The sequence below is a fragment of the Colobus angolensis genome, unplaced genomic scaffold (genome assembly GCF_000951035.1).
Source record: "Colobus angolensis palliatus isolate OR3802 unplaced genomic scaffold, Cang.pa_1.0 Scaffold301, whole genome shotgun sequence".
Lineage (NCBI taxonomy): Eukaryota > Metazoa > Chordata > Mammalia > Primates > Cercopithecidae > Colobus > Colobus angolensis.
In genome coordinates, this window is record NW_012116278.1 from 4342243 (window position 1) to 4357278 (window position 15036).

At 53.2% G+C, this 15036-nt stretch overlaps 1 protein-coding gene across 1 annotated transcript in view; it reads right to left on the reverse strand.

The window, feature by feature from the left end:
• RGS3 (regulator of G-protein signaling 3) overlaps positions 1-15036 on the reverse strand; it is a 130996-nt gene that overhangs the window by 10001 nt on the left and 105959 nt on the right. The window contains 1 exon segment of the mRNA XM_011950097.1: positions 3403-4377. Within this exon segment, the coding sequence (XP_011805487.1) occupies positions 3403-4377 (975 nt within the window).

The following is a 15036-nucleotide window of genomic DNA, read 5'->3' on the forward strand; positions in this document are numbered from 1 at the left end:
GTGGGGGGGTGGCGGAGGGGGTGTTCTCCCTCTCTGGACTCAGTTGGCCCATCTGTGAGATCACCATGGCCGAGCCGACCATCTCTGAGGTCTGCCTGTTCTGACATTCCTACTCGCAGTAGAAATTGCTCAGCACACAAGACAGCAGGATAACAGGAGTGTGGAGTGGTGACAACAGCGAGACTGAATGTCATCCTGTGGCAGGCAGCATGCGCTCTGGACAGCCTCAGTTTATCTGCACGGCAGCACAAATGACCAGCCCGAGCTTTCTATGTACTGCTCCCTGGAACCCTTGGGACAACTCCCGGGGGACTCTGTGTTCCATTTATAAGAGAAAACCGAAGCTCAGAGAAAGAAGCAACTTGGCCAAGGTCTCAGAGCCAGGGAGAAGGAGGTAGAACTGAGACTTGAACCTGGGTCTGTCTGACTCCACAGCCTGAACACTTCACCCCTCCCCTCTTCACCTCTTGCCTGGCATTGCCTGGGAACAGTGGCCCATCAGCATCAGGGGACCCTCCCAGAAGAGCCAGGCCAAAGCCAGGAAGACAGAAGTCATGGGGGAACCCGCCGCGGTCCCTCTGCCAGTCCCCCACCCCTGGACCCTCATCAGCATGAGGTCACAGGGTCTGCAGTAGAGCCACAGAGGAGTGACTGGACAAGGGTGAGACCTTGTCCAGCGCCATCATCACTTGCTGCTGTGTGGCTGGGGACAAAATATCTCTTGCTAGCCTCAGCCTCCCACTGTAAGACAAGTGCCTGTCCACCTTGCAGCGGTGTCAGGAAGGTGAGAAATGGGGTCTGGTGATACTTTGAATGGTGGCACAGCCAGTACTACCCTGGTTACTGCTCTCCTCTCCCTCCCCCTCCTCATCACATGATTACCATTTATGCAGCACCCCCCAGGTGCTGAGCGCCAGATACTCCCCTAAATGTTTTACCTGTGTGAAGCTATTTAATTTTCCCAGCAACCCTAGGAAGGATTATTACCATACCCACTTCACCAGTGAGGAAACTGTGGCTCACAGAGGGGCAGGGACTTGCCCAAGGCCCAGTACCAGTAAGAGATGGAGCCAGACCACGGTGTTTGTTCCATCTGGGCTTCATCTCCTTTTCACAAGGGTGGGTTTCATACTGAAGCTGCTGGCAGGACAGGGCAGGATGTGAATGGCAAAGGGCTCAGGGACTGGTGTGTGGAAGCCACATGGAAGGGTGGCCACCACCAGGCTTGAGGCAGTCTCAGATGTCTCTGCCAGCTCAGCCACTCCAACACAAGAAAGGCAGTGACCGGCTAAAAGTTGGTGGGACAGGGGAGGGTGCCAGTGGGAACCTTGGAAACCCAAAGGAGGAAGCTGAGACAAAAGAGAGCTGGTCCAGGCCTGCTGGACTCCCAGGCATAAGTATCTGTCCCAAAATAGGAGCTGAGGCCAACTGAGCCAGGGAATTAGATAGATGCATACACATGAATGTGTGTGAATTCATCTGTATATAAATAGTTTTATTGGAGCAAGTGTGCTGAGGGGAATAGAACTGGGAAGGGTGTAGTGGGGGAATCAGGATTGGGAAGCCCAAGCCAGGTGTGCCTCAACCGCCCTCCTAAGAAGAGTGGCCAGGCCTGATCTGAGTGAGCCTGAGGCCTTGCCTTGGAAGGACAGCATTCCAGACTCTCTCTTGTAGAAACCATCAAGAAATGGCCTAAGATGGTGATATTCAAACTTTGGCAAGATCATGATCCCTCAGGGCATGTTTAAAATACAGGGTCTGGGAACCACCCCTAGAGATTCTGATTGTAGAGTTCTGGGTATGGGGACTAGGAATCATATATTAATAACCTCCACTTGGTGATTCTGGAGCACACCACAGTGTGAGAACCACACATGCTTACAGATAAGGAAACGGAGATTCAGTTCCCAGGCCAAAGTTCAAGACCCTTTTCTGGAGGGCCCCAGCCTGCCCTTTGAGAATGACTAGCTTTCAGCAGAAGGCATCTCCCCAGATGCCAAGTCTGCCTTCTTGCTAGTGGCTAAGAAGCTGAGCAGGCTTCTGAGGACATGTCCCAACTTGGTGAGGAAGTATGCTGGAATCCGTTAGTGATGTCTGCCGCTGGTTGGAGGGAGGAATAGCAGCACCTGTGCCAGGCATCTGTCCTTTAGGAATGCTCTGCTCTAGCCAAAGAATGCCTGCCTCTACCTCTCTGTTTATTCTAATCCTGCTCAACCTTCAAGGCCAGGCTGAGAGGTATCTTCCTCCAGAAGCTTTCCCTGATGACCTTAGGCCCTGGGGTCTGTCCTCCTGAAGTTCTAGATCTCTGAGTCAGTTGCACTCCATGGGCACTGACCACCCCTACTCACCTGGCCTCACACCAACACCTTGCACAGGCTGTTGCATTTCAGGAGAAGGAGTGGGGCCCATCATTCCCTGAGGGCCACCGCTCATGTGGCTAGTGTTGTCAGGCACCAGCCTCTTCCATTCATCCTCAACGGTTCTGGGATGTGAGTGCTATTAACCCCTACTTTTCAGAGAAGAAAACTAAGGCTCAGAGGAGTTGAGTGACTCAACCAAAGCCACATAGTAAGAAACAGAGCCCAGACCCAAAGTAGCTGGTGGACTTCAAGATCATGGCACAATCTGTTCACTGTTAGGCCACTTTCGAGGCTCACACAGATAACTTATTTCTCTCAGGCTGAGACCAGCCTCACACACTTCTGTGGCTCCTGCCTTGTTGCAGAACGCAGGGCCTGGCACACAGCAGGAAATCGATAAATACTTATTTATCTACATATAAATATTCATGAGAGGCAAACAGTGTGGTGGTTGGTTAAGAGCACTGGCCCTGGAACCAGATTCTAATTCTGGTTCAGACACTGATAAACTGTGTAACCTGGAGCAAATTAGATAACCTTTCTTTGCCTCAGTTTCCTCTGCTGTAAAATGGGCACCAAAATACTATCTACTTCAAAGGGCCATTGTGAGAGTTAATGAGTTAATGTAAACTGCTTAGGATAACGTGGACATGGAATAAATGTGTGTTGTCGTTGTGACTGGCTGATGGATTTCTAGTCTGGCTAAGCTGTAACTCTATTTCTCCAGCTACTACCTCAGATCTTTTAAATCCAAACACACGATGGCCTGGGCTAAGCTACACCTGTTCTGCTTTCTGTGGGGACCAGTGGAGCTATAAGAACACAGCATCTAGAGTCCTAAAGTCATGGGTTTAAGTCCAGGCTCTGCCTTCTTGGTCCCATTGGGCCTCAGTTTTACCTTCTGTCCAACAGGTGGAAGGTTCGCTGGGAGGCTGCCGGGACAGCGGGGGTGGAACACGGTGACTGCTCATTCCCTGCAGCCCCTGGGCCAGCCCTCCCCACATTGCATGTATCCTTCTCCCTCCCCCTTTAGCTTTCTCACCTTCCTGTGTCCCGTGAAGAAGAGGGAAAGGTGGTGCATGGAGCCACCATTGCGGCCCAGCTCTTTCTTGAGGGTGCTGGGCGAAGGCATGCCCCAGGTGGAGGCAGCGCCCTCACCGTCTGAGCAGTGCAAGGTGGTGTCGGAGGCGAAGCAGGGCCCTCGGGGCTCCTGCAGCAGGCTGCCCTCGCTGTGCGTCCGGCGCCGCAGCGAGTTCTGCACACGCAGTGAGAGGCCACCCTCAGCCCCCTGGCCCGTCTCGATCATGCTGCTGCGCTTGGCCTCACTGCGCTCTCCATAGTTGTCATCGCTGGTGTCCTCATCCTCGTCCTCCTCCCCTTCCTCCCCTTCCTCCCCCTCCTCGGCCTCTTCCTCCTCTTCATCTCCTGAGCAGCCCCGCTCTGCCCCTGCCTTCTGGCTGTAAGTGCTATCCAGCCGGACCTCGGGGATCACGAAGGCTGGCCTGGAGGCCGCAGGTTGGTCCCCAGTGGTTGCTAGTGGGTCCCCAGAGCTCATGGTGTCCTCAGTAAGGGCCTTGGCCAGCAGGGAGACCTGGCTAGGAGGCAGATCTTGACAGGGTGGAAGGTCCTGGGTGGGGGGTTCCTGGATGGCAGGGAGGTCTTTGGTGAGTAGAGGGTCCTGGTGAGGCAGGGGTTCTTGACCAGCAGGCAGGTCCTGGCAGGGTGAGAGGTCTTGGGCTGGAGGGGGTTCCTGGCATGGTGGTGCGTCCTTGCTGGGCGGGGCGTCTGGGCCTGGAGGGGATTCTTCACAGGTAGCTGAGTCTTTGCTGGACAGTGGTTCTTGGCTGGAAGCGGGTTCCTGCCCAGAAGGGGAGTCCTTGTTGGGTGGAAGGTCTTGTTCTGGAGGAAGCTCCTGGCCAGGAGAGGGCTCCTTGCTGGGTGGGGAATCCTCGGCACCAGGCCCCTTCCCTTCCTCCAAGGACATCTCCGTCTTCTCATCTGCCTCCGTCTCAAACATCTGGGAAACAAAAAGAAAACAAGAACGGTTCAGAAGAGGAGGCTCTGAGATGCCAGACACCATGCATGAGCTGACATGAAATCAGGCAGTAGCCTGAATCCCGGTCTCCCAGTCTGAAAGCTGAGGTGCCAGATGGAACCCCAAAAGCCCCTTTGACTTAGCTGTATAACAGTTCTCACCCTGTCTTCTTGCTTGAACTTTCCACTCCATCAAAAACACATTTACAGGAGAAGAGGGAGAGGTAACCACTGTCTATCTAGCTCCTGCCTTGGCAGTTGCCAGGGCAGCTTGACCCCACTCTCTTATATGGCCTTCCCAACAACCTTATAAAAGAAGCATCACTGTCCCCATTTAACAGAAAAGGAAACAGGGTCAATGTTGCCTCTGGGGATAAAGGAGAACGGGCAGTTTCTGCTCATGGACCAGAACCAAGTCAAGCCCCAAACCCAGGGCAGTCACTGAACCCAGCCCAGGGTGTCTTCTACCTGAACTAAAGTTTAAAAAATCCTAATGAGTCATTCAAACAAGAATATGCTCTGAACGCTTAAGTATCTTTTTGAAACTAGTAAACTGGAATGAAACTGGAACTTTAAAATATTGTCCACACCTGGACTCACCAGATGTCACAGAAACATGGAACCTCCCTGAGGAATCACCCATCCAGGGATTTTTCAACTGCTTGGAGGAACCTCAAGGATTCCTCAAAAAACACAACATCTCCTGCCTCACACACAACCCTCGGGATCCTAGGGGGTTTTGCTGAGTTTCAACAGTAGATTTCATGCACAAAGAGAAAAATGTTTCTCTTGATGAAAGTCTGAATAGCAGCTATGTCACCAGAAGATTGGGGCCCCGAGAAAGTCAGGAGTGTCCATGGTGCCACAACCACACTGGGAGGCAGTTCTCAAGCCTGGGCTGGGCCCCTCCCACTCAAGGTCCAGGAATGCGGGAGCTGGAACTATTTATTTAGAGCCCAGGTTCTGTCCTTTAAGAAGCCATAGCTGCTGAGAACAGATGAAAGAGAAATACCCCACCCATACTCAGGAACTGAACAGATGCTTGGGAATGTGTGCACATGCGGGCACATGTGCACACTGGCAGAAAACTTCAGAGGTAAGTACCCCCAGAACGTGGATTAAGAGCTCTCATTGTAGAAATCATTAATGTCCATTTGATGGATGACAAAACTGAGTCCAAAGGCCAGTGACTTACCCACTATTATACAGCTGCCCTGATACCCAAAAGGCCATGCTCGAAGCTGAGAAGTCTTTGAAGCCCCGGGGGGTCTGTAATGGTGAAGCCCCACAGCTGGGAGTCAGTGATCAGCCATGGCTTGGAGCAGCTGCAGGCTGCTGCACACACGTGTCAGGGGTCACGCTGGCATCTGGGAGCACAGATGTGAGCGGATGTGAAAGCGCGGCCCGGGTAAGAGCCACAGCCTGGGAGCGTGAAAGTGAAAGTGGAGCCCTGTAGAGTAGAGACAGTGGCTGGACAAGGGAGGGGAGGCCTCGGAGGACTCTAGCATGATCTGGCTAAGGTCAGGAAGGGCATGCCTTAGGCTGTGGCTCACAGGCCAAAGACAGGTACCTGCTGATGCTGTGGCCTTCTTGCCCTGGAAATCCTGCCTGCAGCTCAGAGGTGACTCCACACAAGGGCCCTCTCAGACCTTATAGTCTCAGACTCTGGAACAAGAGCGATCCGAAATCCCCACTGCATAGACAGAAAGGCTGAGGCCCAGAGGAGCAAAGGGCAACCTAGAATCACACAGGCATGTCAGGTAGAGCCAGTCACCAACCTTCAGGCCTCAAGGTGTCCATCTATGAAATGGGATAACCAGCGTGCCTGAGTAACAGATCAGGAGCGTATGCTGGAAAAGGCGGAAAGCTCCTACAGGAGATGGTGGTGTTGGAGGTAGTGATTTAAAAAGCATTGATCTAGAGGGAAATTCTGAAGTTAAGGACCTTAACCAGTGGCACATGTTTCCCACGTACCCCAAACTCTGTCAAACACCAGAGTCAGTATTGGCAATTGTAATGTCAGGGCCTCCAGTCCAGAATTCTCATCTGGAAACTAAGGGCTGTGCTTCAGTCCCATCAGGCTGTTCTCAGGTGGACAGAAAGACCTCCACTGGGTAGACAGGAAGGCTGAGGGCCCAGTCTGGACAGTGACTTAGTGACTTGCCCAAAGCCACCCTGCACAAATCAGGGGCTAGGCTGGGGCCAGAGCCTAGGCCTTCTGGCCCTGTTCTTCTCAAGCCCATTTCTGATCTCTGTCCCCATGAGCAACCCAGTCCCCAGCCCATCTCCCCACCCACCAGGGAGCATTCTCCATCAGGAGGAACAAACTGCCCTGCAGCCAGCTCCCTGGGGCCCGTCAGTCCTATCACCCTACCACATGGCCAGACCTCCCCCCGACCCACCCTCCGGCCCAGCCACCTGCCTCTGATAGTCCTTGGGGAAAGGCGGAAGGAAGCAGCAGCCGGGTGCCCTCAGGGCCTGGCACAGAGTGGCACTGAGTGGGGAGCAGGCTGCATTTCCCCTTTCCTGGGTGGTGAGGGTGGGGCCCAGGCCTGTCCCAGCAGTGATGACAGTCGGAGCCTGCCCACCCCTTGGGGAAAGTGCAGCAACAAACCCAAAACCAGAAATGCAAGTCAGCCTGCCTCTGCAAACCCTGTTCTAAATCGAGGCCAAACCAAACAAAGCCAGGAGGGGAAGTGCCGCTCAGGCAGGGGTGCTGTCCCCAGAGGGCCCCTACCCAGAGGGATCAGCTGAGAAACTAACCAAGACGGAAGGGTTCGCAGAGGGCCCAGTGGTTATGTGCTCAGATACCCGAGCCAGGCTGATTTTGATCCCAATGGGGCCACTTTTTAGCTGTGCAACTCCGGCCAAGCCTTTCAACGCCTCAGCGCCTCTGTTTCCTCATCTGGAATTGAGCCCAGTGATATCACACTGGACTCACAGGACTATTTGAGTCTCCTCACAGTGCCTGGCCCTGGAAAAGCTTTTGACACAATGAGAGCTATCAATGGTCTTATTTTAGAGATAAGAAACCTGGGGTCCCAGAGGGTATGGGAATTACCTAAGAATGAGAGGCTGATTCAGGATTAGAATTCACATCTCCTGCCCAGGGTCTCTCCCTGTTTCCTTGCAGCCTTACACACAAGTGTTTGGGAGGGAGGAGGAACCGCCTGGAGTGCTGCCTGAGGCCCCTCACCTGGGTGCATCCCACACCAGCAGATGCTGGTGAACAGGGCCCAGAGCTCATGGTTTTCTGTGCTCGCAGGCAGGCCTGTATGAACAGGGACTGCGTGCAGGTTTGGTACGGCCTGTGTTCTTGGGAGAGCTGGGGTGGGAAGTGGTTTGATGGGAGCTCCGGAGCAATTACAGGACACCCGAGAAACCCAGGGGCGGGGGTGGCAAGTGTAGGAGAAAATTAGGACAGGAGGGGAGGCAAAGACGAGGGGGAGGTTGCAGAACACATGGTAGGCATGGGATTGCCCTGTGAGCAACGAAATGCCATAGGCAGAGCTGTGCTGTGTCAAAGCTGCTCTGGGGAATGTGGGCAGGATTTGTGGGTGGCAGGGAGGACTGGGGCATGCACACATTCATGCATTCATTCATTCATTCTCCAAGCACTTAGGTAGGTACTGGGGGGATGGCAGGGAACAAGTCAGACACAATCTCTGCCTTCGCTTAAGCAGAAAAAACAGAGGTTAGATAACTAGCCTCAAGGAGCATGGGGATTGCTCTGATAGAGGAAGTACAGGCAGCTGGGGACCCTGTGAGGCAGCTGTTACAACCAGCTGGAGTAGTAAGAATCCAGCCAGGGTGCCAGGGAGACCAGCCTGCTCACCCAGGGCCTTGGGTCCAGAGTGCTGGAAGCCACTGCCCCGCCCTTCCGAGGTGCGGGTCTGTGTCTTTCCCATCCATCACTTCTTTGGCTTGACTAGACCAGGTTAATTCTGCCTGTGTCTCATCTGCTGTAAGCACACAGGAAATGAACCAGGCCCTCTAAATGGAGCCACTGTTTAGGACCTAATCAAATCCTCTCCCAAATCCAATCCAGAGCTCGGAACAGGCTAAGGAGGGATGGCAGCTATAACACCCAGAGTTCACACTCTTACCAGCTTTGGCTTCTGGGCCCCAGACGCCCACTGGCTATTGGGTTGGGGGTAGTGGTGGGCTGCTGGAAGTGACTTGTCCAACATCACACAGCTACTCACTGAGCAGCCAGGTCTGCTGACCCAGGGACAACCTGCAGCTCTCACTCTGATGATTCATCACAGCCACCATGGATGCCGGGCTCTGCATCTACCCTCGAAAACCACTTCCTGCACTGGGGGGTGTAAACTGGGGTTTGCCTCTGTCTCAGGGTGGCCCTTAACAGCCAGGATTTTACCAACAGAGCACTGGACATGCAGCCAGAAGACCTGGACTGGAATCCTCACTCCATCATTTGCTAGCTGTGTGACCCCAAGCTACCCCACTCCAAGCTTGGTTTTCTCTGCCATGAAAGAGGGTGAGGATGCCTGCAGCTTCCTATGCCAGAGAGACTAAGGGGACCAAGTCTGAGAAAGGGCAGGAAGGCACTCTGTGAACTGTAAAGTCCTTTGAGAAAGGGAGAGGCTGTTAGAATTCCTGCCCCACATTGGACCTCCAGGCTTTCAAGATGGGCTGTTCCTTCAAGCTGTTCAATCATGCTCTGGTTCCCTAGCTTCAGGTCCCTGACTCAATGCTAGCTTCCAGGAACCTTGACGGCTCAGCTAACATAACTTAGCTCTCCCGGCTCAGCGTCAGCCCAGCTCCTCCAGGTCTGGCCTCTTGACCACCCAGAGGCTGGCACACCCAATGCTTCCTCCATCACCAGCTCAGAGACCCTCCAGGCCATTCTCCTGTCCCCTCTACCTCCACTCTCTCCAACACAGCAGGTTTGGCAAAATTCAGGAGGATGGAGGAGGTGCTTACATTAGGGGGAGCTCCAGATACTAACTTCACACTTACTTGCTGGGTGACCTTGGGCTTAACCTTTCTGTGCCTCAGTTTCCTTAGCCATAACATAGGATTTCTAGAACACAGGATTTCTAGAACCTCCTCACAATGTTGAGAGGAATAAATGAGCTAACGAGTATCCAGAGCTCAGCACCATGAGGGCACACATGAGCACCCAATAAACAATAGCTATGGTCACCCCAGCACGGCGTAGTTTTAACATCTCCCTCCCTGAATTTCCACTGACCCCTTCTCCATCCTCTCATGGGCCTGTCTGCCTGTCCCTCAGGACCTGCTGCAGGGCCCCTCTCATCACAGTCCTGTCTACTCCCTTGGGAACCCATCCACTCCCGAGGCCACAATCGCTATCTGTACCATCTGGCTACTGATGACTCACAGCCCACACTGCCAGCCCAGACCCCTCTCCTGAGTTGAGATGCCACAGGCATTCACCAAATCCTCATGGAATAGTTCTGCATCCAGACACTGTTCTAGGCTCTGTGCATAAAGGAAGGAATAAGAAAGACACGATCCCTGTCCTTGTGGAGCCTACAAACTAGAGAGGAAGGAGGGATATTGACCAAGTCATCACTGCTGTAAACACAGGATAAACAGAAACCAAGATCTGCGGTGTGAAGGAAAACCCTCGGGTGCTGTGAGAGAGTCCAGGGGAGTGTTGGGAAGGCCGCCCTGTGGAACGGCTGGAGACTGAAATCTGCTCAAGGGGCAGGGTGGGGCTCACTAGAGGAGGAAGCAGCATAGGCCAAGGCCCCAGGCCAGGAAGGGCCTTAGCATGCTGCTGAGACAGAGGACAGCTGTGTGGCTGCAGCTCAGGAACAGGGATGGAGGCCTCCTTCTGCATATCTCATCAGTGCCCCCAACTCAACAAGCCTTACACTGAATGTGTGATCTCCCCAGAAATTCATCATCCCTCCTCTCATGACTCCTGTATCAATGAAGCCACCACCAGTTGCCCAAACCAGGGAACTGGCCAGCATTTTCTCCTCCTTTTCCTCCACGACCACCCCCATGGTCAGTCCTCAAATCCTGAGCATCACTTACACAACTTCAAGGATCTTTCCACTAGGGAGGTTGGCAATAAGGAGGACAGAGTATATGGGAACTCTCTGTACTTTGTGCTAATTTCTGAAGCTACTCTAAAAAATAAAAGTTGAGGCCGGGCACAGTGGCTCAAGCCTGTAATCCCAGCACTTTGGGAGGTCGAGGTGGGTAGATCACCTGAGGTCAGGAGTTCGAGACCAGCCTGGCCAATATGGTGAAACCCCGTCTCTAATAAAAATATAAAAATTAGCCAGGCGACATGGTGTGCACCTGTAATCCCAGCTACTCAGGAGGCTGAGGCAGGAGAATCCCTTGAACCCAGGAAGCAGAGGTTGTAGTGAGCCGAGATCATGCCACTGCACTCCAGACTGGGCAATACAGTGAGACTGTCTCAAAAAATAAAAAATTAAAAAGTTGATTCATCTTTTTTAAAAAGAATGTTGCTACTCTCTCCATGTCCACTGCCACCACTTCCCTCCAGACCACCGTCATCTCCCATCAGGATGACGCGGGGCTCACAGTGGCAGTGCAGACCCTGCTGGCCATTCTCTGTGCTATGTCAGGGGAGCCGTCTACATGCAAACCTCAACTTGTCACTCCTCTGCTTAAAACGTTGCTGTGGCTGGCTCCCCAGTACCTCTCAGATAAAGTCCAAATTCTGTAGCCCTGGAAGACCCTGGGCTCTGTCTCCCTCTAGCCTCACGTCTGACCACTCCTCACCTGAAGTGTTTGATGAATGAATAAATGAACGGAAGAACAATCGCCGGGCGCGGTGGCTCACGCCTGTAATCCCAACACTTCAGGAGGCCGAGGAGGGCGGATCACGAGGTCAGGAGATCGAGATCATCCTGGCCAACATGGTGAAACCCTGTCTCTACTAAAAATACAAAAATTAGCTGGACGTGGTGGTAGGTGCCTGTAATCCCAGCTACTCAGGAGGCTGAGGGAGGAGAATGGCTTGAACCCGGGAGGGGGAGGATGCAGTGAGCCAAGATCACGCCACTGTACTCCAGCCTGGTGACAGAGCAAGACTCTCGCTCTGTCTCAAAAAAAAAAAAAGAAAAAAAAAAAGAAAGAAAGAACAATCCAGTGAACCTCACAGGACCATCTAGACTCTTAGCCTCAAAGTGCAGCCCTTCAAGAGTCAGCAGCAGCAGCACCCAGGAGCTTATATAAAATACACACTCGTTTTTTTAAAATGCTGAGGAGCATCTTAAAAATGCCTGTCTGGACCCAATCTAAGACCTACTGCATCACATTCCCTACGAGTAAGGCCCAGGCCTTTTTACTTTTTTCTGACTCCCAAGACAATTCTGGAGAGTGGCGTCAGGTAACAGGCAAGGTGACAGTCGTCTGTTATGTGAGGCCCAGAGAAGGGAAGTGATAAGGCCAAGGTCATACAACAGAATCAGCACTAAAATCCAGCCCAGAACCTTGCCCAGGACCAGTTTCAACACATAAAACCCTCTCTATAATGAGGAGCCTGTGCAGAAGAGGCATGACCTTGGAGCAGGATTGGGGGCTGGCAAGTTCCCTGGAGGCAGCTACCCATTCATGATCCCCAAACAGAGGCCCAACTGCAGGAGGAGAGAGGGGCAAAGGAGGAATTCGACCACAGACGAATTCTGTGAGGTTCAGGAGGGCGGCACACCACAGTAGGGAGCGCACCCACTATACAGAAAGCAATACTGAGGAACAGAAGGTTAGCTCACCCCCGCACAGGGACTCTCAGGCCAAAGCCAACACTCATGGAAAGGGAATCCCTGAGGAAAGAGGAGATAGGAGGGCCCCTCAGAAACCCTCCCTACTCTTGGCTATCGCCTGACCAAGCCAGAAGGACATGCCATTTGCAGCCTGCTGGAGACCCACCACCACCTGCCTGGATGCCCAGCTTCTCCCTGGGTGGGGAGGCGGCTCCTGGAGTCTGGGTTTCAGCATGGTGCTGCCCTGTCACCCCCCCACCAGGCCCCTTCTCCTCTCGCCTCTGTTTCTGACACCACTGCTTCAACGTGGGGTGGACTCGTAGTCTCTGTCCCCACCCGCCACCCCAAACACACCTTCGACACCTCCAACTCTCTTCTCTGAAACGCAGGGAGTTGAGAGTTGAGAGCAGGGTAGTTCCCAGTCTCTTCCTGAGCTAGTAGTGACTGACGCCTTGTAAGAAGGGGAACTCCAGGACCCCTGGGGCTCTGCTCAGGAATCGGTTCGCCTGTGGGATCCATCCTCACTCCCCTTCCCACCCAGCACTCTGCTTTTCTGCCTGCTCCGTGTGCGTGTGTGCTGGGGCCATCTCATTTCCCTAAGCTCTCTATCCCTCAAGTCCACTTCCTGCCCATCCCTGTGAGCACTGGTTCAATCTGCCTCAGATGCCCTGGCTAGAAGGCTCTCTGCTGCCCTGCCAAGACCCAGCCTGCCCTGCTGTCATGGTCCTGGGCAGGTCCTGTTTGGCTCATCAGAATCATGTCTGGCTTATTCACACCATTTCCCTCAAGACTTACTCAGCAAATACCAACAGAGCTGCAGCCATGTGCCAGGGCCTGTGCTGGCTATTGCTGCCAAACAGCAGCAAGCCATGTTCACTGCCTTGGAGGTGCCAGATCAATCTCTCACCCACCTGCTACCACCCTAGGAGGCTGTGGAAGTAGAGGCAGCAGGGACAACTAGGATGGCTCTGGGAGGAGGTAATGGGGGAAAAGATGGGACAGGATATTCCAGGCTGAGCCAGAGCCAGCAGGGAACATTCAAGGAAGTGGAGGTGGTTGGATGGGGCAGGAGCATGGATATACTAAGGAATTCCGACGTTACCCTGAAAGCAGTTTTACTTAGTGCTGCAGAGGTAGGGAAGGTAAACCTAGAGGTGTTTGAAACAGATAATGATGACAAAGAGGAGAGAGAGAGAGATCATTAACTGAGCATCTACTGCACGCCGCACACTGTGACAGTTGCTTTATACTTTAGGCTCTACTTCCAACAATCCTGTGAGATCGGTATCATTTTTAATAAGAAAACTAGGACTTAGAGATGTTAAGTAACTTACACAAGATCAAAAAGCAAGTCAGTGGAAGAGTCAGAATTGAAACCACTGTCTGCCTGACTCCAAAGCCCTGCTCTTTATACTCCTCTGTGATCTCCTTTCCTGCTCTCTTCACTTCCTCCTTCCCTTCCTTCAAAGGATGCTTCCTGAGGAGAAACCTGGGCCAGGCTCTGTGCTAGGCAGTGGTGAGCAATACCAGATGCAGGGGCCCTGCTCGGACTCCACATGGTTGGATATTGAGGGGCAGGAAAATGACACCTGGTGTTGGGAGGGGCAGTGCAGAATTCTGTACACCTGGTGACCCTCCCAAATCCTCTCCCTCCCAGGGGCCCCTTCCAGGTGGGGAGAGCTAGAAGCATGTGGCTTCTCTGTGATGTTTTATGCTAGGTTAATCAAAGAAGCTCTGCCATGCCAGGACGACCTCAGGAAAGGACACAAACAGCGCTGCAGTCATGAGGTCAGCATTTGGAAGCAGGAGGGCCTGGGGGTGAATCCCACTTCCTACCCATATGCCACCTCCCTCACAGCCAGTATGCCGCTTCCTCACAGGGCTGCTATGGGGCATACGGAGGCATTGCCTGGCACACAGTAGCCCATGGTGGTGCGCCTCTGCTCCTTGCCTTCCTCTCCACAGCTTGACTCTCTCATGAGTGGGCACCAGGGACCAACCCAAAAACTAAGATTTTAACTCCAAGCAACAGCTCTGAGAATAGGGACAACTGAGAGCCAGAGGTGGAAGGAAGGAAGCCTATTGCTGATGAAGAACTGGGGCTTGGAGACCAGCAAATCTAGCTTCAAACCCTGGCTCTGCCACCTCCTAGGTCAATGCACTGCACAGGCTGCTTAACCTATTCAGGTTTCCTCATCTGTAAAATGGCAATGTGAATATTGAGTATCTACATCACAGCTCTGTGGGGAGGGCTTAGCATAGGGCCTGGCACCTAGTAAGTGCTCAATAAGCACCTGCAATTTCTATAATCATAATTGTTACTCTCATCATGATCATTGACATCAGCTCCCTCTCCTGCATCCAATTCCGGGACAGGGCACTTGGCATATTCTGACCCTTACAGCAGCCTAGAACAGGAGTCCTATTAGTTGCAGGTTTCAGGGGAGGAAACTTGGAAGCTGAGAAGGCATATGAGTCTGTGCTCAGCCTGCCCCTAGGTTGGGTCGGACTGGCTCACTGCATGGCCTGGGCCAAATCACTCCCCTCACTGGGTCTTGCTCTCCCCAGCATGTCTGTCCAGCTCTGCATCTCAGCTAGCCTAGAAAGATCAGAGTTCAGGGCCCAAGGCATAGCCAGGTCTCCTTGTGGGGGCATCAAGGGCAGGAGGAACAGAAAGGTCCCCCTTTCCAGATATGCTCCCTTCCTTTTCTGTCTGCCCCAGTCTGCCCCACTGCCCTCCTCCTTCAGGGCCTGCAGCTCTGGGGGCACTGGGTGGTGGTGGGGGGGTCCACCCAGAAAAAAGAGGCTTTTTCACTCGAGGACACCGGAATGGATATGTGGACATGAGACTAAACCACAACCCTGTGGCTGAAGGTCACCCTCCCAAGCCTCTGGTACCCGTGTCC